This window comes from Achroia grisella, unplaced genomic scaffold (assembly GCF_030625045.1).
Source record: "Achroia grisella isolate CSIRO2021 unplaced genomic scaffold, CSIRO_AGI_Agris_v1 utg114, whole genome shotgun sequence".
In the NCBI taxonomy this organism is placed as follows: Eukaryota; Metazoa; Arthropoda; class Insecta; order Lepidoptera; family Pyralidae; genus Achroia; species Achroia grisella.
In genome coordinates, this window is record NW_026712585.1 from 1,630,242 (window position 1) to 1,656,069 (window position 25,828).

A 25,828-nucleotide genomic window follows, 5' to 3' on the forward strand; every position below is an offset into this window, starting at 1 on the left:
CCCGTTTTACCACGTGATCCATCGATCTTTTTGTAAATAGTACGGCACATTTCTAGTAGATGGCGCTAAATGGCATTAAAGTATAAGTAATTTAATTTCAACGCGCGTTGATTATTTCTATGCGTGAAACTAATAGAAATTTTATTATTAATGTGAATTCTTTAGAAATGAATTTTCTTTTATGTTGATTACAAAGAATGTCCATTATGCAGAGATTTCTTTAATTTCTTATGTTACTGGAAATGATAAAACGCACGACAGGCTTTTTAGATATAGAATATAGAAGAGGATGATAAGAATAGAAGAGAAATAAACTAGTGCAAAATTTTCTCACAAAAAGTAAAAAAATTATACAGCTATGTTTTATACTACATTTAAGCATGGAGGTGAGATGTGAGAGAGTAAGATAAAAAGAGAATAAAGAATAACATTCAATACTTAATTATCACACTTAATCTATTTTTTTATTGGATAATATAATAAATAATTTTATTCGACCTCGCCTAAGCTAACAGAATATAAAGAATGACAGAGAGAATGAGATGAATATGTTACAAGCTTCACGTCTCTGGGACTCACTGCCAGAAGACATCTGTGCACTTCCTTCTAAATATACTTTTAAAAAAAGAGTTAATAATATCTTTCAAATCGTATCTCATAGTACTGTAATAAGGCTCATCATCTTATTTATATGTGTAATATGTTTATAATATATATTATATGTATGTATGTTATATTTAATTATTTATAACATTTATATGTATTTAATATATTTTTATTTAATTAACTAAACCGCCTTCGAGTATATCTAAGGCTGGCTAGTAGAGAATGCTAATAGCATAGCATCTTGTACTATGCAATAAAGTTTAAATAAATAAATAATATGAAGTCAGATCTGATAGCCCGTCATATCAAATTCATCAGGAATTTATCGTGATTGTTTTCCGGGGGAACCGGAGTTCAAACTAACTCTTTAATTTTTGTGTATTATAAAAACCCTATACACGGAATAGCTACATACTAATATGAAGGTACCTAAGTCGCAGCTTTCAAAATATTAGGTAACAATGAACAAATAAAATAAATATATAATAAATGTTCACTTAACACCAACTTACCCTGCTTCCCCTAAAGCCAAGGTCATCCGGTCATAGACTCAAATTTTATTTTTTACGCGGTCGCTATGACTACAAGCAGGGACAAACATCCTATTTTCAAGCGACATTTCAGAAGTGTTTCAGGCCAGGTCAGTGATACATTTTATTATAATTTATTAATACTTCTGTAATTTATGGTAAATTATTTGGTTTAGAATAAAACATATTTTAGATATTTATTGTGTACTAGCATTTTCCGCGACTTCTTCTATCTTTATGGAGATAAATACAATCTACATTGTCTGTCATTGCGTTTAGGAGTTCATTGTGGCTTTTCTGATTAAAGGGTAACAAACAGACAGATCACAAGTATATAGATCTTGTAAAAATTCGTCTGCGTGGCTAACTCGGTATCTGCTTGCTTTGTAAAACGTTTCGGTTGTAGGGTGAGATATGGCAGTACATTACAGGATACGGGGGTATAAAAGTCCGGTATGATAACGTGATATCAATTATCTCGTTATCAATAACATGCGTATCATTAATAATATGTAGTAATATTTTACCTATCTATTTATCCAAAAAGAGAAGGCACAGTCACAACGCTAAAAAACCTAATTTTCTGTAATTATATTTTTTTATAGGGAATAATATCAAGAAATAAGATTATTCATCATGCCAGAGCTGATAGAACAAATGTACTGTTCTCAACAGATCGTTATACCCCCGAAGTTTCCATACATACTGAAAAGGTATTGCAAAGGTAAGTGCGAAGAATATAATTATACGCATAGATATGCTATTAAATATTTAATAACTATATTAATTTATATTTTCACAACATTAGCGGTGAATTTCTACTACTTCTTATTTTTATGGCAGGATACAACCTACAAACTATTTTCGCACGATTTTATTAAGAAAATTATTTGTATCTACTTATTCATACTTATCTACGGGGAAAACAATCTCGCGATTAAAATTGCGGGGGAAAGATTTATAACTTTGACAACTTTTGTAGGTTTAAGTGTTTTCATATAAAATTGCTACACACATTTGTTTATCATGATACAAAAACATGGTTGCATCAAATTCCATAGCCATTTTAGAAATACATAATATATTCTAGCGGCAATTAAAACTCAACCCTACGATCTACTCCGTTGGTCCTATGAGTACTTTAAAGCGTTGGCCGAGCATCGGGAACCACCGGTAAAGTTGCGACTTGAGTACCCTGTGTACAGCACAGAAGGCGGACTTACGAGGGGCTGCTTGAAAGTTCTAGCTAATCAGGTACGCAGTACATAAATTGTTATTTGTTTAATATAGACAAAACGAATTTCTTACCATTTTAAAAAGTCGCCGAACATATTTAAAAAAAATAGGAACATTGGAATAAGTCATCATTACATAGTATAAAACAAAGTCGCTGTCGCTGTCTTTATCAAAACTAGATGGTAGCCGATTCTCAGACCTATTGAACATGTATACAAAATTTCATAAAAATCGATCAAGCCATTTCGGAGGAGTATGGTACTAACATTGTGACACAAGAATTTAATATGTATATGATGATGATATGATAAGATATAGAATACACCCAGATCAATACAAACATTCATACGAATACAAAAGGTTTTTTTGTTTGCAATAAATTATTGTACGTATGTATAAAATTACAATTTATATTCTATGTTATTCCTAAAGAGGGATTTCTTCCAGTCCACCATTGAAAAACTGAAAAACACTGGAGTTTCTCAGTTTTTCAGTTTCAATTGGAGACTTAGATAGAATAAATAATACGCGTCACAATGTTATATATACACAAATATTGTGTATTGTGTTGAAATTGAACCCGCGACTATAGAACAGTAAGGCAGTAAACCACTGAAATCACGATCATCGTGGATTCTTTATCTTGTCTAAAAAGTTGTTATATTTCTTAGTTGATAGGCATGTCTGAAGTGCCACTACCGGTGCTGAAGAACGCGTGGCAGGGCTTCTGTCTCGATCCTCATGAGTTGAAGAGAGTGCTGTGCCTCTGTGAGGTCTACATGCGTAAAGAGACCGTTCCCTTCTTGCACTTCATCGCAGTAGCTGGAGGCTTCCTAACGAAGGTTAGTCTTTTAGTGGATGATGATGGAATGCAAGAGATAGTCTATAAACTTTCACGTTTAGTACGCATTATCAATATTATTAAACGGAATTAAACACGAAGAATAATTATAAGCTATAGCAGGATTATATTTATGTATTTTTTTAATAAAATTCTAGAGTAAACGTTTATCTAATTTATTTTTCACGGAGGTGAACAGTTGACAACGTGTTTTGTAATATAATCTTATCTGTGACATGAATATAATTACAATACTCTATTCCAGACTCTAACCCACACCATGATCCTGCTATGCGAGACCCTCACCAAAGAGCCAGATGGTGGATCAGCGGCAATCCCCATAAATGACTTCCTCGCCATGTACAAGTTCCTCGCCAAAATAGACGCTTCCAAAGACGTGAAGTACTACAATGGATACAAGGAAGGTAAAAAATTAAACTTATCATAGACTATTGAAAATACTGTACGAACATGTAAAAAACAGGGTTGCCTGGCTCTACAAATGTAAAAAATAGGGTTGTTAATTGGTAATCTTACATATATTATATACATTATATACAAATTTGTGCCTGTTTGTGAGTGTGGATGGATGGATGAATGTTTGTTACTCTTTTACGCAAAAACCACCGATTTTAATGGAACTTTACAATAATATAACTTATACATCTGTAATGGATCGGTGGATTGTATGGATGTCTAAATGATGAAAACACGAATATAATATAATATATTGGAATACAGTTGCGAACTATTAAAAAAGACAATGAGTGAATAATAAAGTGAAGTATATCAAATAATGATATATAAAAAATAATTGTTATAAAAATATAAATTTAAAAATAATAATAATATCAAAGGATTTCGGCGGTCGGTTGCCAACAACATCAGAATAATACATACGCTATAAATTCCACACTATCCAAAAACACCGGCACAGCTAATAGTATATATTTCCATAGATAAAATATTTTTTTAATTGGAATGGTAAACAAGCTGCTAGTCCACCTGAAGATATGTGCTAACTGTCGCCTATATACACGAACAGCACTCAGTCGTTATCAATTGAGGCCCTTAACACCGATCATTAATTGCTATTTTGGAGAACTAAGATGCAATGCCTCTTATCCGGTAATGTCAATTCCTTTTCTGACCTTATAACCAAACCGTTTAGCGGCGGTTGATCAAACCGATTCAATCGGAGATCGAAATTAAGACAAGGTTTGAGCCCATAGCGGTGCCTTCAAACTCGTCGTATCCGTCAGGAGAGAGTTGGCCTTCAGCCGCTCCATAAGTCCTTCCGCGGATTTGGAATGCCATCTGCATTCAGCCCCTATCATCCGGTGAAACTGTAAAGGCTAGCTGCGGCCAACAGCATTGGAGTAGTAAGAAAAAAAACCGGGGGTAATCAGTGAGACTTAGTTAATCATGATGACGGCATTTTAGTCCGCTTCGGTATTTTCTTTTTATTTTAATCGATCATGTATTTTTTCAAAAAATCTAATATTATATTTGTTATTTACTTAAGCACTCGTTTTTTTCGATTAACCTTTAAATTATCCACATTTATTTTATTAATCATTTAGGCGAAGCTCCTATTATTGAATCGTATGTTGAAGAAGAACAAACAGAGCCTTCTGTGGATGAAGAAGATGATGTGAGTGAAACTAATACCAACATCAATTATAAACTATATTGAACTTTAATTTATAATCAGTTAAGTGCATTATTGTAAAGTGAAGGAAGTTTCTTCAAGATTTGTGGTATAACTTTATTGGGAGCTGTGAAAAACAATGATAAGAAGTACAAAACGACATTCAAATATTATTTTAATTGTAATTATATAATTACAACATATATTTCATTATCCCAAAATTATATTCAATTTGGTTCCCGTAAATTAAAGTAGCATAGCTCTAATATAGAGCTCTAATGTTTGTCAAATCTATGGTGAATACTGGATTTCAATAATATGTCACCTAATAAGTACTCTTTCAGAGTCTATCGGACGATTACTGGCAAGACACTAGAGATTTGCAGAAATTAACACTGATAAACGATCATGTAGCCCGCTCAACAAGGCTCAGTGTAAAACTAAACATGCCAGTTGTTGGCAAGATTGAACGATCGCCTTCTATAGAAAGAGCCAGTCAGATTGAGAGAGAAAATTACTTGAAAGAACGCAAAGGTTGACCTATTATTTAACATTATTTTCTAAACGATTATATTCGAGAAAGACGTGAATGCAACGTTAACAGCCTATTCTGCGATCAGGTTCTAACAAACAGTTTTATAAATAGGTATAAGATATCGAAAAAATTAATTCAAATAATTATAATAATAATTAATAAGATATTGGAATGACTATTTGTTTTCAGGTAGAGCGGTTGCAAATGAAGAAGTTGATGTTAGTTAACTCTCTATTGTGCTGTAACTGAAAAGACTAATTTAATTTTCACAAAAGCAATTCTATTTTACAGCAAATATTAAAACAGTTGAGTGCTGCAAAATTATCTACACAAAATATTCAAACTCATGGTTAGTGGAACACATAGATGTTGAAATAATTGTGATAATACTTACTAAAACTTGAAATAAGCAATTCAGAATTGTAGTAATTTTGAAATATATATATATAAATAGTGATATCTACAGATACGCTACCATCTGTAACCTAAGACACTGCGTAATTAATGCGTAAAATACTTCTTTATAAAAATACAGTTGAGTTTTAGAACAACAATAGTTTAAAGCTTTCGAAACAGTTCACATTAAAGTAATTTATAACATTTCCATTCTATCGAAGCGAGTAAGGTATAATAAAATAAATAATATAGTCGCTGACATTCAACTTAGTTTATTTTTAAACCTATGTTTAAACATATGTATGTTTTAAATTAGATACCCCCAAATCCAAAGAAGAGTTACTAGTTGAGAAGAAAAAAGAGGATGTGGATATTTTGGTATACGATGAAGATGATAATCTATTACCACCAGAATTTTATGGTTACATTTTTTTCTTTATAATAGTAGAGTGGATAAGGTAGTGAAGTAGATCTAGAATTATTAGTATTAAATTAAGTTAAATACAATAACTCGACCTGAGATATCTAAATACGGTTCCCATAAAGACCTGGAATGAAAAACCTGTATAAACGGGAATTTAATTAATAGTAAACAATATTTTAAATACACTAAAAACAGGTGAGCCATTAGAAGTAGAAGATGTAACAGAAGAAATGGTAGAACCTACTGCTGATAACTTGCTAATTATAGAAGATAAAGAAAAACAGGAGAAAGAAGTTGAAATGCGGAAGAAGATAGCTCTATATGTAGAGGAAGTAACTACATAATGAATATAATATTTTAGATGGATCTTTAGTGCAACTATCACTATAAATTATCATTATTTGGCTAGTTTTACTGTAGAATGAATGTGAGCATATTTTGCAACCATCTGTCATCCAAAATATATCTAAAATTCCAAACAGCATTTATACTCTTAATAAATAAATTATTTGTCATGTATAAGTATTTCTTTTTGTCATTATATTTATTTCTATCATTAATATCCTTCTAACCATTTAACAATCCCTGATTTATTCCTTTCTACTGCAGGCCTACAACCAGCGAGAAGAACGTCTTGAAGATCTAGAACGTACTTTTGATAATATTGCAGCTATAGTTGATAGATTCAAGTCGGCTAACTATGATCTTGGTTAGAAAAGTGACATTCATTTTCTACGTCGTTTTGTTTCTACTAATTATATATTATTTACACCTTCGCTGTTCTACCGGTACACCGCCTTAATTCTATTAGCCATTGGTTCAATTCCTCGTACGATATAAATATTTGTAATTATTAGTATAATTCCTTGGATTCGTATTGATTTGGTTTTCATCTATGGACCTATATTGTCTATATATTTACAAAAAATGTATTTAAATGTATCTATCAGTTGTCTAGTACCCATAATATAAGCTTTGCTTAGCTAATAGATGGATTGTCCAGGCTTCCTTAATTACAATAGTACACCGTACTTAATGCATTCAAAGGAATTAATGCCACAAATTTTGAAATCTACCTATAATGAATAACAAAACAAGGCACTTTTCTGACTCTCTCGGAACTGGAAAAGACTGCTTGTTCTGAAATGAAACATGCCTGAAGCTCTCATTTAATCTTAGGATTGTTTTTTCTTTTTACTAATAAAGTAGTTACATTTTAGTAAACTACGGAAAAGCAATGGGGCGGTAATGTAAGTTAAGGAAATTGTGATCATTGTTTTTAGGTACGGTGGCAGGGCGCCAGATGTCGACCACTAGCGGTGAATTCATCGTTGAACATATCGAGAAGGAGATCATGTCGCATGTTGATCTCCAGATCGCTATACTGCCTGATCCAGATTTAAAGAAAAAGAAGGTACCTCTTGCCTTTAATTATACAGGACCTACATTTACTGCTATATAACTAGATCGTTTATTAGGCAGGATCTTTGATCACCAGGATTAAGCAGAAAAAACTCCTCTATTCTTACATAATACGAATATGTTATGTGAATTCTCAAGTACTACATTGTATGTTATATGCTATATTATCGTAATGTATTCTATCTAGTAATACAACACTAGCCTACAATGATGAACAATGATAGTTTAGACTTTATAAATAAATCATTTTTATGTCACTGAAATTACAGGAATGCGTTATGTACCTATACATAAGGATATAATCTCTATGAGAATTAATTTATGGAAAATGATGAATGATAAAAAGTAAATATAGATTGAAATATAAAATTTCGATAATCTAAATATATATAACTCAAAGGTGACTGACATAGTGATCTATCAACGCACAGCCCAAACCACTGGACGGATCGGGCTGAATTTTGGCATGCAGGTAGATGTTATGACGTAGGGATAAAATAGAGGAAGAAAGTTTATAAGAAACTTTGTCAATTTTAAACCAATCGGGCTGAGACTTTGCGTGCATAAAGCTACTATGACGTAGACATTCCCTAAGAAAGGATTTTGATAAATTCCACCCCTAAGGGAATAAAATAACGCGAGCGAAGCCGCGGTCAAAAGCTAGTATACTATAAATTGGGCTCATTCTTTCTGTTTGACAAGATTACAAATTACTATATTAAATTGGTTCACATGTAATAATCTATTATTGAACTCCAACAAAACTAAGTGTATTAAATTCACGCTTCCTAATGTAAAACAAGTAAATACGCAGAAATAGTAAATTTTGTTAATGATACAGGATAAATGATGAATGCCCCATATTTCAAAATTAGCCAAATAGTTCTGCTGCTTAGATTGAAGGATAAGGCAATTAAAATGGCGACGCAAAACTTGTATATTTTGATCATTATGTCAAATATATATAACTATATTTATTTTACAAAAGAGAAATACGTTCTATTTATGGTATGGGTTCTAGAGACATACGTCAATGCTTTAAACAATCAAATATCACCGTTGCCTCACAGTACATTTATGAAAATATTATGTATACAAGGAAAAATTTAGATAGTTTCAAACTTAAAGACTGTACAAGTAGAAACTTACGGCTAATTTTACCTAAATGTCGGTTAGTAATTCATTTTATGGTAATTGCGTAAGATTCTATAATAAACTGCCAGAGTCTACGCTAGAAATCTTACAGAGAGGCAATTCAAATCTTATATTAAACATATGTTATGTAAAAAAGCCTATTATAAAATAGATGAATTTATAGATGATAGCAATATATAGCAAGAATAAGTTTATTTGCGGATAACGTTATAATTTAAAACTGCTTTCTTGATATGTGATCAATTTTAATTGAGCATGCATCCGTATGTAAAGTGCGAATACTGTAACTACCATATAGTAATTTGTGTAGCTGTGACGTGGTCGTGTGGAATGAGTAGTCATGCTCACTAAAATGTCCAGACATGTGGCGGCGTGGTGGGCCGGGTCATTGGGCTCCCTAAAATATGGTCGAGCACAGTGATGGCTGGCTCATCCGTCATACTCGTGAAACGAGTGCTGCTTGTAGGGACTGGTCTGCTCTTATCACTACGATTGATTTAATCTTATTGCATATTTATATTTGACCCAAAAATTAGTGCTTGTTGGTAGTTTGTATTCACACGTTTCGACTTGTAAATGTAAACTTACAAGGATTATTTAAAAGAGCAACACACAAGTTTCTTGCTCGTTCTTCTTGTGATGAGACAGCTTATAACGAGTGGTAGATAAAAAACAAATTGTTATGACTATTCAAAAGTGCTTAAATTAAGTTTATTTGAATAAATGATTTTCTATTCTATTCTATTCTATGTTTTCGTAAATTAAGATATTTCCACGGTTTACAGGCTAAACCGGAAGAAGTGGCAATGGTCCGTGATATTTTAGAAACTTTTATTAATGAGAACATGGATGTCATTGTGCCGGAAGTGGAAGAGGTCGAAGAAGAGGAACAACCTATTCCAGAAGTAAGATAATTTAAAATAATGATGTGTATTTAAATTTTATTTACCTATTTTCGTAATTTCAAAACTAACTAAAAATGGGTAGTAAATAAGATATCGTATGTAAAAATCTCTCGTTACAATGTTTGTATAGCTTAAACTCCGAATCTGCTAAACTCACTATGTAATTTGGATAACTTCAAAGATACGATACTCTTTACTGACCTCAATATTAGAACTGTTCAATCAGGGGGAAAGGGATTGTTAGCAATGTGGACTCTCGACCCCATTGCTAGCAATGTACCATGTCAGGTTGACCTCCACACGGTTCCCCCTGGAAACCATGGTGATTAATTCGAGGTGAATTTATCACCATGGTGATGGGCTAACTGACCTGACCTCATCATCATCCTCCACTGGTGCCCCGCCAGCGTAAACCGTTAGCGCAGGCGGGTGCAACATTCCATTATCATATAAAAAGAAAAGAAAAAAACTGTCCAATCACAGCATCTCCTCAAATGTCAAATAGATGATATGTTTCAGATAACAGTAGTTTACGCAGTGCCTGGTATAGGTGAACCAGTGGAAGAGGAAATCGTCAAAGAATTGGTGGATTACGCTCTCGACGTTTGCAAAGTACAAGCGGATGTATTCATGCCCAGGAATATTAGGCATTTCTTGTGCCCACCACTTGAGAAGTAAGCAATCAAGTTATATAAATTCCAATATAGAAAATGTCCCCATTGCTAGGAATGTCAATTTGACCTCAACGCGGTTCTCCCTGGAAACCTTCTTGATTCGTTCCTGGTTAATCACGATGGGGAAATTGACCTACCCTCTTTCTCATCCTAACATCCCCCACTTAACGCTGCTGGATGATTCCATTCCATTATCATCGATTAAAGAAAATAAAGATATGGGACCAGTAGAAATCATTACTAAGAATCTCTTATAACCTTAAAAATATTGGCTGGTCCTTTTGGCCTGAATTTAAGAGTATATTTCCAGACAAAAATATATGGTACCAACCATATATTTTTGTTTTTAGAGTTGGTATTTTTAAGAAAATTATGATTAATGTAGTAGTTTAGATATTTGTAAAAATATTCTTATCGTCAGTTTACATTTACAGATTCGACGATAATAAATGTGAGAAAAGTACCAAAAAAGAGCAGGTGCCCACCGGCGGAGTGATCACGGACTAAACAAGAATATTATTATAGATATAACTTAACTTTATATATTTATATTAACCCTTATATTTATTATCAGCAATGGCAATGTAGAAAGCAATGACACCCCCCCTGATGGTAAGCGGTAACTTCTGCCTATATACATGAACTGCACTATGGCCATATGACGGCCATGATCGTCTCATACAACAACTTCTTTATTTCATTACCTTATTTCACTGTTTATCCAAACAGCTTATAAAACTAGCTGCTTGGCGGCTAAAATAATTGATACTGAGGTATCGTGAATTTTACAAAGTCTACTTCTGTATTTTTCATTACTGGATAATTGACCAGTAACATAAATATATTGAGCAGTGTTTTTTATATCATTCATAGGCCAGATACGATCTTACAACTATTGTGGTCTTAGTAGGTAGGGAACTACGTCACAACTTCAATAAAACAGCTGAAACTTTACATCTTTTTTATTTTAATATATGGAATAATAAATTAACCCCCATGTATATACCGAACTATCACCAGACACGTTGGCTGCCTGCAAACCATCCCCTCCTCAATCCAGCTGGTACTATGTTATAACACTCATAGTTTCATTACTACACGTTCATACATTTAAATGACGTTAATTCACAAGTCAATTTCTCATGAACATGGTTGTAATAAAAATAAAGTATTTCTACTTAAATTTAGGATGTAACTTTCAAAATCATTATTTTACATCGATATTAAATTTAAACACTATTTTCTTTATGTAGTGACAAGATCAAATCTAATCTAATACAAATATCGTTATTCGTGTATATCTATTACAAAGACTTACGTTAAATCAAGTCTACCGTCAGTTCGGAATGTAATTTGAGCCAAGTCATGTGAAACAATCGCGATCGACACAACATGTGAAGATAATTTTAAAGCATTAAATAAATATTGATATTTAGAATCCCGAAATCCACTATTTATTAATTAAAAGAGTTTAAGTAATTTTTAATGACAATTATTTCTAACTTTTTACGTGAATGAAATATATTTGAATTGAAAATCACTTTGTTTTATTAAAAATTATCACTAGAACGAAAATTAGTGATAATTTTTAATAAAACAAAGTGATTTTCAATTTTGAAATTAATATGAAAAAACTTGCAAATAGAATAGTTATAACTTTCTTTTTTCAATTCATCAGATCAACCTTCAAACCTTCCCTGGAAGTCATCGTAGTTATTCGAGGTAAATTCACGTCAAAAGACTTCGACTAATTTAGCTAAATCTTCACACTATGCTCCACTGGTGCACTGCCAGCGTATACCGTTAGCATAGGACGGTGCATCATTCCATATTAATACATTCAAAAGACTTCTACATTAGTACATTTGGATAGAAAGACAAATGAAAAGATAAGTTAATAACTCAGATATATCAGAACCAGCTGAATAGAGACGGGGGCTACAAACTTTGAGCATATTTTGTCAACCATCTCTAAATATTTTAACATTCCATCGAGTTTTACGGATTTCAATACCATAATAATAAACCGTTCGCAGCTACGCAAAAAAAAATATGTTAAAGCATTATACCCACGGTTTTAGAACGAGCGGCCGGCGCCATTTTAGTTTATCTATGGAGTGTAGAGACAAGGACAGCCCAACAACAACTAATTATTACTTTTTTAAAGAGTAGTCTCTGTGTAAGAGAAAGTGTCCGCCAAGAGGCGTTAAATTAATATCCAACTGTAGAAGATCACTGTACATTTTAAAGGGATCACCAATAATACTAGAGTAGATTAGAGAAGTACTTATAAGAAAGCAAGATTTCCTCTTTTTGAACTGTTAAACTTATTAACTGTTTAATTACACTTTAAATAGTAAATTTACATTGATATAATCCCAATACAAACAAGCGCCTGAAAAAGTATTTAAAAGTTTTAACGGATGAGGAAGTTGTATAGGTACGTAAAATTTAAGACGCGGCTAAACTATTGTACTGTATTTAACATTTTAAATTATTTTTATTTAGTATAAGTACGATTCGAATATCGTCATAATTTTTGTTATAAAAGTAAATAGAGAAATAAAGATTATAAAAATATTATTTAAGATACTCGTAAATAATAAGTCGAGTAACTGCTAAAATTATGGTATTTATGACATTAACATTCTCTCTTGCTACTCTAGCGGCATACTCTAAGAATTTAAAACTGTCATTTTCTTACAACTGGACACTTTTTCCACTAAAGCCTCATATGAGATATTTAGTTGGTACCTCTACACTCCCATAAGCTTAACTTTAAAACTACGGCTGGCACAAATATTATTAATATAATTCCCCACGGGGATCTAGCGTGATATTTACTACATAGATTTGTACTTGTTTACGATTATTCATGATTCGTATATAATAAAGTCATAACCTAGATTGAACAATGTCTATGCGCTATCTCTTGTTCGTTCGAAAACCGCTTCGAATCTCACCACTCCAAACACCTATCCATGTTACAGTGAAAACAATTTAAAATATTCGCATCAATGTATTTGGATTTAACTTTGGATAACTAAATTCTATATACACAATAATATAAATGTCTCGTTACCACCAAACAATATCTTCAATAGAAAAGCATTCACGAACGCAAAATCTTTACAAGCTCACTAAAATAACATCAAGACTCGTTTCTGTTCAAAATGTACATATACAGAATTATATACTTACAAGCAAGAAATTAATTTTCACGTTTAGAGGTCGACATAATTTTATTTAGCTTCGTGTCTTGAATTGTTCTGGACGAATTTTATGTAATATATTATTGTATACCTTAGGTTACATGTTGTATTTATTATATTATTTATATTTATATTTGCACCGCCAACAATTATACTCTGCACCACCTATGGTTAAGTAGTAGAAAATGCCGCATGGTGTTAAGTCCGTCAAATGTACTGTTCTATCTTTTGAGTTGTGTGCATTGAAGTGTATATACCACTTATATAATCTTCGATCAGTCTAGTCATAAATATTTCATTTAGTTCCATACAACCCTATAGTCGTGAAAAGCAATGAACAAGTTGACATACATTCGCATTTATTATATTTGTATTATAAATACGAAATTTGATAGTAATTAGGATGGAGAAGAACCCAATATCCATTAAAGCACAGTATTTCGATTGCATATATTTTATCATACACCAATCTGATACGCTGCAATACATACTTACTCCTTTACTTTGTTAACATAGATATTGCTTGCAATATACAGTACGTCACTTGCCTGTAAGTTACAAGAAGTATTATCTAAAATTATCTTACAGTGGTTAGCGCAAATATCAAATTGGTAAATGCTAATATATTAGACTTATTAGGCAGCAAAGTAGGTACCTAGATACATCGTTTTTTTAGTATCTAACCTAGATACATCATTTTTTTAGTATCTACTAAGGTACTAAAAACCATCCATCCAGAACAATTCAATGTCTATAAAAACCATTCTATCCCGTAACAAAACTAAACTAAGTCAAACAGTACGGATTTTCAAAGTTGGACAATGCAATTAGCGGAATAAAATTGTCGACTCCTAAATAACGAGTAAGAAATACACTATTGTATCATATGGCCATTTCCTGTACACCGCGTTCTATACAACAGGCTGAACTCGGCTGAAATTGTTTCTAAGCTAACTAATAAATATACTTACAAGTAAGAAAGACCCATTATGTTAAATACAAGCTATGCCCGTGACTTCGTACGCCTCGTTTCTAGAATAGTGGAACGGAACATATACTAAATATTATGGAAGCCTGTTAAAATTGATCGAATGTATGTATAAAATTAAAGAATTCTAAATACATTTAGTATCTCAGTAATATAAATACAACGTGGACAAATTTATTTGTTATAACATTTAATGTACAGACAAGCTGGTGTACGATTTTATTATACATATGTATAATTTATGAAATTTGTTTCAATTCTCTATACATCCCATAATCTCTTTTTACAAGAGCTATGGGCACAACGGGAATTACATATTGAATCTAAATCCTATATTAATTTTTCTATTTCACCATTACGTACATCAAAACCATAATTTTACTATTTAGGAAATTGGCCCAAATCTACTATAATATAAAAAAAGAAACACTACTTATAAATACAGTAAATACTACATAACAAATTTACATTATTCCCACAACCTTTATCGATGGGGATTGTCTATGGCGGTAGTGATGTAGTACCGTTAATTGCAATAATGGTGAGTAGGTATCCATTTTACAATATATATGCAACAGTTTTATATTTAAAAATTAAATCAAAACCAAAAAATACGCAAGACTAAGATATTTAAGTCACGTCCAACTTTGCTAAATCCCTCTGTTCATATACCAAGACTGAAGAGCAAAAGCCTGCATTAGACTTAAATATTAAGAGAAATGCTAACACTTAAATAACACATTGTATAAACTTAGGCATTACTTAACAAGTAAAACTTACGTATTGTAGGATAATAATCGTTAAGTAATTTGGTAGACATCAGAGAATATGTGAAAGGCGAGCCACACAAAACTAGAAACAACAATATTTCGGCACTTCAATATTCCTAATTAATTATTAATTTTATTATTATGCCTAATGAATTGCATTATGAACTCTTAAAGACTACAATAAAATTTCATGTCGGTTACAATTAAATCAATTTCTTAATACGAAACGGACATCAGACAGGATTTTGTATTTGTCATAATGTCTTTCCTTTCAATCTTCAAAGCAATGCTGTTCAATTACGAATGTCATACTGTATCTTTCATAATTAATGAATTCATAGTTCAATTCATTACATCGCAAAAGTAGCCAAAAATATCACAAATTTAAATAAATTCAATAACATAACTTAAATAAAGATATATTTATTCTAGGGAAGCGTATATTTTGGAAATTTGTATGTGATTCCTTATCAAGTAATAGAGAAAGACGTTTAATGATGTTATTACCATGCGTACCTCTTTTTTCTAAGATATTGAACTTCTCTTTACTCTAATTTTGAACACCCATACGCTTTTTCGTTGAATGTTGGTAATAAATAATTGTAATCATACATCGGTGCAAACGCTCTGCATTGTTATATAAGCTTTTGATTAATTGTAACCTAACCTACATTTCTTACATTTTCTAGCGACTGATAATAACATTCGGCACTGGACCAGTGTGTAGAATGAAACAAGGAGAAATCTGCCAAAAATGAGAGAGCGATGCTTGACAAGCTAATATAAAATTAAGACTTTAAAATAGGGTATATATGTATTAAGTTTTTATAAAATATAATCGATAACATTAAATTAATAATTTTACAATAAATATACTTGCAACCGGTGATTACATTTTAGAAAACATCACAATTTCTTAGCAAAAAATTAGAATACAAAATTGTTTTAATGACAACAACGTCATCTATATAAGCAAACCAGCTGCTACATTAAAGTATATAAATTATGTATAAATATATACGCCAAATGAATTCACTAATCCAAATAAATATATAAGTTTATATATTATTTTAAAGATTATATACAGACAACAAATTTTAATATCAAATGACACTACTCAAACTTGTAAAAATCCAATCTTCAAATCTGCTCTCGTGAACATTCATGAAATGTATCGTAAACTACTAGGAAAAATTTGTGTCGCATACTAGTAACTTGGAAATGATTGTCTTCGACAACTTTAGTGATCCGATTAATAATAGCAGCTATTCAAAATAGCTGACGAAAAGACAAGACCTAAGGAAGATTTAGTTAGAAATTGAGCTTCGTTACAAAAAAAATGTTATCGTAACAATTCGATGTTAAAAACAATTATTTCAAATGCATTCACAGCAGAAATAAATTAAAGGGATTATAAATACAGTATAAAACGATTTTTACTACTTTGACGATTTAAATCACGAATTCGATCTGACAAAGCAGTAAATCTGTTTTATTAAATTAATTATACTCCAACAATCTATTTATTTTATAAGATATATTTTTATTAATATAACTGATTAATTCCCTTTTGAGCTTTATTATACAAATTACATCTGTTATGTTATTTTTTACTTTTACGAGAACACAATGAGTTGCAGTTAAATCTATTTTGTATTCCTCGTGTCTAGATCAGAGCGTTGCATTTGTCATTATGCGCACCTACATCTTTATATTAAACTTTAACGGGACAAAATCGAGTAAAACTACAAACCTAGCCACTAACAAACCGCCACTCCATTCTATATTTCATTAATTATAGTTATTATTTTATTTAAAATAATTTTGCTAATAACCGTTTCTTTAACAATTGTATTTGGGACTATATTTTACATGGGTACCTATATTATGGATAGATTAAGTATGGAATAATCCCTGACTAGTATATTCGGGTATTTGAGCTTCCAAATCTATTTTCAATTCAAAAATTAATGTCATTAGAAATAAGGCTTCGAAAATATGTTTATTTTCAATGGCTTAGCAGTAATTTGAACATTATCCTAATTCGAATTTGCATGATTTGGGAGGCCAGAAGCATTTCCATTAAATACACGAAACATACTGTACGCTCCTTATGTCTTATACTATAAACAGCATCATAACATCAGTATATCGGTTTTTAGGCATATAACAATTATCAATATTACAAAATAAAATTTAGAAAATTCAATGCGTTGAATATTTAAAGATATTCCGTTTAAAAAGTGAATGATTAAGTAAGCTACTTGCAAGGAAGCGTACAGTGAATCATATATATATAAATATAATCAACCTAATAAACATTGTTGTACAATTTCCAAATAATATTGTACAAAAACAGTTTGAACTTGACCATTAAGCTGTTCAAAGTACGAAATCATTTGGAATTATAAATTACTTACAATCATTTGTAACAAATATATTGCCTAGCTCTTGGGAATTGAAAATACAGGTATAATCATGTGTGATACAATACAATTGAAAATGTTCATTACAAATTACACGATGTAAATGTAACACAATATTACTTAGAATTAGGTCACAACAAAATTGTTATTTCCACGATCTTTTTCAATTTAAGTAATTTAATTCAGATATAGACTCCATAATTTGTCATGTAATTTTAATATTCCATGCATAACACTAAATATTAAGTTAACGAGTTATGTTAGAAATGCTATCATTCATTATTTATAATGAATCAATTAACTTTATACTTCTAATACAATTGTGTATCTGTATTCATATCACACATGATTATGAAGGAAGCAAAATACAACAGCTCCTGAAGCTTAATAAATATTGAAGAGAAAATATTCCTAACATATTTATTTGCCGTTGTGATCTTAACTATTGGTGTCAGATTTGACATGTGGCGTCCGCCATTTTGTAACAAATGTCAACGAAACGTCAATTTTCTGCAAAAGCGTTTCTAACTGATTGAAAGTGGCGCTATTGGATCGATTGCGCGGCATCAGGCGATGGCTAAAAGGCGGATTGCACGAGTTATAAACTCTAGTATGCGTCGCCATATAGAACGTAATGCGTTGGATGGCGCGAACAGAAATCTCCAAAGAAAGAACACAGTGGCCACTTGAGTTAGGATGTGGACTATATGTAATCTGAAAGTAATAAACAAAGTATATTATATTCAAAAGAAATACATTGAACTAAATGAGGTAAATCAAAAGTTCAGTCAAAAAAAATTCTAAAAAAAAATATATTCTGACTAGATTCGTAAGTATCTATCTATCCCACCAGAGTAATCATTGCTCTAGTGAGAAAAATAGAATGCTTTTACAATTCAAGATCTTTATAGTTTCAGAGTTTTCCTATAGTTCTCAAATTGGATCGACCAATAGTCGAACTCGAGTTCTAATTCATGTAAAGATAAACTGACTATTGTACAAACCAGGTCAGAAAATATCACATTAGGGAGCGTCCCCTCCCTGTTTTGAATTGGCCCCATTGCCAGTCATGTACCACGTCAAGTCTAGCTCCCGGTGAATTCACCACGACGGAGTGACTGACCTAACTTCTTACTTATACCGTTATTATCCATTGGCAAGCCGACAGTATTGACTGTAACCACAGGCGAGTGGACCATCTCATGAACACCCATTAATAATAATAATATCAGAGGACAATTCACACAACGCCATCTAGTCCCAAGCTAATGCTTGTGTTATGGATACTAAACAACTGAAATAAATACATGGCTCCATTTTTTTTTTTGTAAATAAATACATATTATAGATTATACTCATGAATACAAATATTTGTACCGTGCGAGGAATCGAACCCGCGACCATCGGATAGTAAAGCGATATGCTAAACCACTAGACCACCTAGCCTGTAATGTCATTAATGATTTTGTATTTTTACTTAAACTTACCTTCTCATAAGAGCTCTTGATTTCGGCAGCGTTTCCGGACTCTCCTTGAAAAGGAACCTCCTAATTCCCAACACGTATGACTCAATATACGCGTCCCAGTCGATGTTCCTGACGTTGAAATCGAAGATCCTGCGATCTTCAACGGAGAGCGCCGCGCAGAGAGCCTGCACGTTGTCGTCGGCGAAGGCCCATTGGCGAGTAGTGAAATACTCGAGGCAAGCCGCAGCCTTAGCTAACTTGTTCTGCACGCGCATCATCCTAAAATTTACCAATATAATAATCGCTCTAGAGAATATGTTCTAAATAATCGATTAATTCAAAAACTTTGCAAAATACACTCTAAAATTTTAGTACTATAGTCTAATTTCAATTTTAATTTTTAAGTAATTTAGTATTATAGGTACTAGGTGTGCGATATATTCGTACCCTATGATTTCGATATTATATCTCACCCTTCAAATTCTTACTACGTAACAGATATGTTTTATATCTATACTAACTGATCCGCGCAACTTCATTTACATCACATTTACTTAACATATATCATTATTTTTCGCCAATAATATTTTTTTAAATTATAGCTTATGTGATGAATAAGCTATATACATATACTGTAAAGTGTCATCAAAATCCGTTCAGTAGTATTCGCGTGAAAGAGTACCTAACATCCATCCATATTCACAAACTTTCGCGTTTATAATATTAGTAAGATGGATATAAAATAATAATATAAAAAGTCTTAATAATTAATTTTTAAAAATTAATTAAATTATTCATAATACTATTGATATATCTATCAGACGGATCGGTCACAATCTAAATTCCTTAAATCTTATTGCTTTATTGTTTAACAAATACTAACACAGGTTTGCTCCCCGTGGTCCTGGCCGCGAAGTCCATTACAAGTGCTGGTGCGCGATGTTGCAACAATGACAATGTGTTATGCTTCAATCTGTTGCTTGTGATATCGCCGCCCGGATACCACACCACTTCACCTGTAATTGTCATTCAAGTCTCACATCAAATCAAATCAAAAATCATTCACGTAGGACATTTTAACCACTCATGGGTATTAAGTTTTTTGTATTAATATTTTGTCCCTCCAGTCCAGATCACTATACAGATTCAATTGAGAATTTCTTTTTTTTTCAAGTAATTTTTTTTATTAATAATGGGTTCGCGCTTGGTCTTACCTCATCTGATGGTAAATGATGGTAAGATCTAGGATGTAGCGCGCTTACCCAGAAGGTATCTATTCACCATATTCACTATTTACATTGTTTACCTATATAGATATCAATGTCTAATATAAAATGGAAATCCGAAAAAACGTGACACTCCTAGTTTTATAGGCGCCTATGTTTCAGACACTATGCCCAGCGGTGGGACGAATATAAAAGCCACATATTCTTATAACGATAATAATGGAGAAAAAAGGAGAAAACTGCCATGTCCATTGATGGGACGTACATATGCAGAGTGTAAACATTTTATGATGAATAAAAGTATGAAATGTACTTACTAAACGGATGTTTCCGCATATACTTAAAACTAGTTTTGACGAAGCTCTGCCACGTGATCGGGTTCTGTTGGCCTGTACAGCAGTTGTAGACCACCACGCCTTCACCTCTGCAAATCCAAATACCACCAACATGTATGTATATATCCAAGTTATTTTTTACTAACCATAACTATAAATACCAATTTCGCATACTACAATAGTTTTTTAAGAAATTATCCCATAATTTCTTAAAATTATCCATAAAAATATATTAAAACAATAATAATCATACTACCATATATTTAACACACGCGAATATATACTCTTTTGTTTATTATTAATGTATATATATATATATATATTTGTTATTGTTTGTATGTTTTATTACGGTCTAATTTCAACCACTGGGCGACTACTAGTCATCATTGACTTGCCTTTATCCCATAATTTGAGATCGACGTGTATGAAATGAAATGAAGTAAAATTTATTGTTTAAATGTGGTTTTACAGTGATGTTTTAACATAATTAGTTCAGCACATTAGTCATTTCTGACATACAATAGACAAAAAATGCCATTTATCAGTTGTATGTATACATACATAAAATAATTCAAATTCAAAATATCTTTATTCATGTCGGTCTATACAGACTCTTATGATATGTCATATCTACCGTCAGTTCGGAATGATTTCAAAAAAAAAAATTGGTGTATGTACCGTACGTACCGTATTTATATTCATATGCATGTAGTAAAACACGATTATTTCAATATTCCAAACAGACACTCCAATTTATTTATATGTATAGACTAGTAAAAATAAGTAAATCTTAATATTCACAGATGATTTTACTGACTCACCGTCTGAGATGCGTCCGCCACGCGCAAACAATCATCAAGTTGATGACGGTGTCAACTGGCACCAGGTCCGCCACCCTGGTGCCGGTGCCCAGCATCGTGCGGAACACTCCCTTGCCGACGGCGGCTATGATCCCGTTCGGACCATTCCAGTTGTCCACCCATCCTTTGACCGGCTCTCGAACTGACGAGAGCACTGTAACGATACACTTGAAATTAATACCTTATTTTTTTTTATTTTAATCGGAGATCTGTCGTAATACTATAAGCAGATGTGTCGAGAGCTGCTTGATTTGTAGGCGAAGAGGTCAGCTTCACTTCTATCTTTCTACAGTATAATTCTCCTCTTCAGTCTCTTGACTGTGTGAGAAGGTCTCACAGCTCGTGTTGCCATTGGATTAGGATGGCTAGAGAGTCGGTCCGTATACTTCTTGTTGTACGCTTCATTTCGTCATGAATTGTTGGCACTTTGAGGTACTTATGAATCTCTTCATTTTTCGAGAACTAGGGTGCATTTGCTGTAGTACGCAGCATACCATTTTATTTATTTATCCACAAAAAATGGAATCTAATCGAATAAACTATAATAGAAATAATCTTCATTCAAATAAAATTAATATAAACACTTTTGAATAATCGTATGATATCATTGAATAACCAGATGAATATTGGGCGAACCTGAGCGAGGGCACACAATATATTCTCGTAAAATCAAATCACAAATATAAATAATCCATATTCAAATTAACACATTTAGTATATTATATAAAAAAAAAATATACCAATATGTTAATTAATAATCCATATTCAAATTAACACATTCAGTACGCGTACTCATCACAAGAAGAATGTGAAACCTTGCATATCGCTCTTATAAATAAGTGTTGTTCAGAAAACAACACAAACTGCTAAATAGCAAAGTTGACATGATTAAATAAATAAATAGTTACTTGAGAGTAACAAAACAAAAGATCAGACCAGGCCCTACAACAAAGGTCTTCAACCCGCGGCTCGCCGATGTGTTAAACATATGTGCCAACAGCATAGGCCCACTCTCAGTAACGACAATTAAGTAATAAAAAGTACCTTTAATATAAAATAAAAAGATCCTTATAAAAATACGTATGGCGCGGCCCTATGTACAGAAAAAAATTTTTTAGGCCTTGATTTATAAAACGTTGGAGAGCGCTGCCCTACAAGCAGTACCCGTTTACGAGTACAACGATATATATATATATATACCTACTGAACACGGAAACATGGTAATGATAATAATAGTCATTTATTGCCAGAAAAACCGCAATCATATTTGCATACGTACACTGTTTACTTAAGGAGACCAAAAAATAAACTACGTACATATTGTAAACAAATCAACACAAACAGTTATACCTAACGGTTCATATTCTGGGCAGAGGGGGCTGACTCAGCTGTTTTCATCCAATATGTTCATCATAATATTATAATTCAATTAAAAACATTGTACCAACCGCTATTCACGAAAATTATCTGACGGACCAATATGACATTTGGAATAAACAAAATTTAAATGATGGAGAAATGGAGAAAAATAATATCTCTTGTCATTACATAGTATAAAACAAAGTCACTGTCGCTGTCTGTCCGTCCTTATATATGCTTAAATTTATAAAACAACGCAACAGATTTTGGTGCGGATTTTTTAAATAGATAGAGTGATTCAAGAGGAAGGTTTATATATATATATATATATATATATGTATATAATACATGTACACCCGTGCGAGGTGCGTATGTCAGGGTGTTTGTAACAAAACTCCGAAAGAGTGATAGAGACAAAAATAAATATGACTGAATAGTCATATTTGAATAAATGTGCTTATTGTTTTTGTAATACAATGGTGGCAAAAATGTATAGCGCCCATCAGATGGTAAATGGTTACCGTAGCCCATGGACGCCTGAAACAACAGGGAGTCACGTGTGCGTTGTCAACCTTAAATTTAAGTTTATTTGAATAAAGAATTTCCTTATTCTATTCTACACATAACCTCATACTCACCAATGGAAGGTCTGACGATGGCCACTGGTAAATTCCCGCATTCCTTTATAAGCATATCTTCTGCTAGGGCCTTTGTAAACGTGTATGTGTTAGGCCTATCACCTGTAAATAATACACACAATATTAATATTTCATTTGATTCTTTATTCGTAATATTAGGTATATACTACAAAGAGTACAAATCTGATCTCTAAGATCGCTCCGCGCTTCGTGCTCCGCGCAATTATTATAATTAACTTTTATTGCTATATGTATTTATATTAAACAAATAGTCAAAAATATAATAGAAATAGCAATGGTCAATCATTACATAGTATAAAACAAAGTCGCTGTTGCTGTCTATCCGTCCCTATGTAGATATGCTTAAATATTTAAAACTATGCAACGAATTTTGAAGCAGTTTATTTTAATATGAGTGTTTCAAGAGGAAGGTTTATGTTACCCGTACGAAGCCGGGGCAAGTAGCTAGTATTTAATAAGTTTTTACTTAAATTGCCAATTATGTTATTCACATCTTTCAACTGCACGACCTTTTATTCACACATACAACTACATAAGTACGACGTCGACTTCGACTTTGACTTTATCTTTTTTTATTTATTTACATTACAGATTTATATACTGTCAACAAGTTATGTAATAATTATTATTATTTCCTTAAGTTTAATATTTGGTCTTTTGGATTAACATTTGACATATATTTGATTACTTGTATATTTTACTACGGTTTTGTGCCACAATAAATACATAAGCAGCACCTCGTATCCCATGTAAGCATGACGTCTATAATAACTCTAATATATGAGTATTCCTTATAGAACTTTTTATTTTTACTGTCACAGCAGCCTATTCAATGCGAAATACAACCTACAAAGTAAGTTAAATTGAGGTAAAACTTACCAACTAGATCCGGTGTGATTCTATCCACCAATTCATCAGGGAGGGTCTGGACGAGTGTGACGACGTGCTCTGGATGGGCCGGTGGTGCGTACACTGTCTCCTCAACGCGTTCTCTCTCACAATTGCAATATGCCGTAGACACGTGGACCAGGGCCTGAAGAAAATCATACAATAAGTACTTTTAGTTGTTTTCTGAAAAATGTTATAAGAATAGTACACAGTTTTGTAGGACACTGAGTATAAACTACTTTTATTTAAACAGACTTATATTCAAATTGTTTCTCATATACTGTTTTCTTTTGTAGAATTCGGCATGTGCGATGAGAGATAACTCTGCCGTTACTATTTTAAAAAATCAGTTTACCAACTCTTTGTAGTCTAGGCTAGTTCCTACGATAACTATATATTATGAAATTGTAAAATATGTTTGACTCATCTATTCCATTTTGAACGTATGTAGGGACTGGTCTGCTCTGATAATTTGAACTGATTTATTTTGTTACTCAAGTAATCATTTATTTACTTTTATCAATTTTGCTATTTATTGTCAGTTGTGATTACACTAAATCTTAAAAATGTAATAAACAAAAACAACAAAACTGAAGTTTCATCTCTTTCTTTTTGGGGCAGAATTTATGATCCTTTTATTCGGAAGATGTTATTCGAATAAAGCAAGAAAAATGTGGTAGAATAAAGAAATATGACTATTCAAAAATCCTTAAGTTTATTTGAATAAACATTATATCTATTTCTGTAAATTATTAAATGTAACAATAAAAAATACCTCCAATCCCAGCATACGATGGCACAGCTGCACCAGCTGTTGTGTGCCCAACATATTGATCGTAACGGAAAGCTTCAATTTCTCGTCAAACTTCACGGTGGCTGCCGAATGGAAAACTACCGACACCTGCAAAAAAAAACGAGAATTAATACCATGCTGGTTATATGAAGACGAATAATATATAAGGTAAATTGATCTTTTCGAATTATACGTGCATTATACTTTATGGTTCCTAAACTAGGTATATACGAGTATGTATTTTATAATAGATACCAGTCCTCTTTTTGATATTGACTATTATAATAGTCAATATCATATAGAGGAAAGGACTGACAATAATTATTGTAAAACGAACCTATAGTAAACATGACAAATAGGTACAGTAATTTGTGCCTATTTATGTGCGCTAATCTCTGCAACGGGGTGGAAGGTGACTGTTAGTAATGTGGTCTAATGACCACATAAGTAGCAATATACCATGTCAGGTTG

At 32.2% G+C, this 25,828-nt stretch overlaps 2 protein-coding genes across 2 annotated transcripts in view; one reads left to right on the plus strand and one right to left on the minus strand.

Moving 5' to 3' along the window:
- Window positions 1–1,447: 1,447 nt before the first annotated feature.
- LOC131850711 (uncharacterized) lies at window positions 1,448–10,967 on the plus strand. Its single transcript, XM_059201038.1, has 16 exons — window positions 1,448–1,507; window positions 1,742–1,860; window positions 2,227–2,390; window positions 3,044–3,214; window positions 3,479–3,638; window positions 4,797–4,867; window positions 5,209–5,398; window positions 5,589–5,617; window positions 5,691–5,748; window positions 6,112–6,216; window positions 6,415–6,551; window positions 6,829–6,928; window positions 7,503–7,633; window positions 9,582–9,701; window positions 10,221–10,375; window positions 10,810–10,967. The coding sequence occupies exons 2-16, from the start codon at window positions 1,773–1,775 to the stop codon at window positions 10,880–10,882; spliced, it is 1,752 nt and encodes a 583-aa protein (XP_059057021.1). The 5' UTR covers window positions 1,448–1,507; window positions 1,742–1,772; the 3' UTR covers window positions 10,883–10,967.
- A 6,738-nt stretch (window positions 10,968–17,705) lies between these two features.
- LOC131850212 (putative fatty acyl-CoA reductase CG5065) overlaps window positions 17,706–25,828 on the minus strand; it is a 43,667-nt gene continuing 35,544 nt past the window's right edge. Inside the window, exons 5-12 of the mRNA XM_059200386.1 lie at window positions 25,340–25,465; window positions 24,556–24,709; window positions 23,656–23,757; window positions 21,620–21,812; window positions 20,781–20,887; window positions 20,121–20,253; window positions 19,259–19,516; window positions 17,706–18,485 (exon numbers count right to left, since the gene is read on the minus strand). Of these exons, the coding sequence (XP_059056369.1) occupies window positions 18,338–18,485; window positions 19,259–19,516; window positions 20,121–20,253; window positions 20,781–20,887; window positions 21,620–21,812; window positions 23,656–23,757; window positions 24,556–24,709; window positions 25,340–25,465 (1,221 nt within the window). The 3' untranslated portion in view covers window positions 17,706–18,337. The remainder of the gene's footprint in view (window positions 18,486–19,258; window positions 19,517–20,120; window positions 20,254–20,780; window positions 20,888–21,619; window positions 21,813–23,655; window positions 23,758–24,555; window positions 24,710–25,339; window positions 25,466–25,828) is intronic.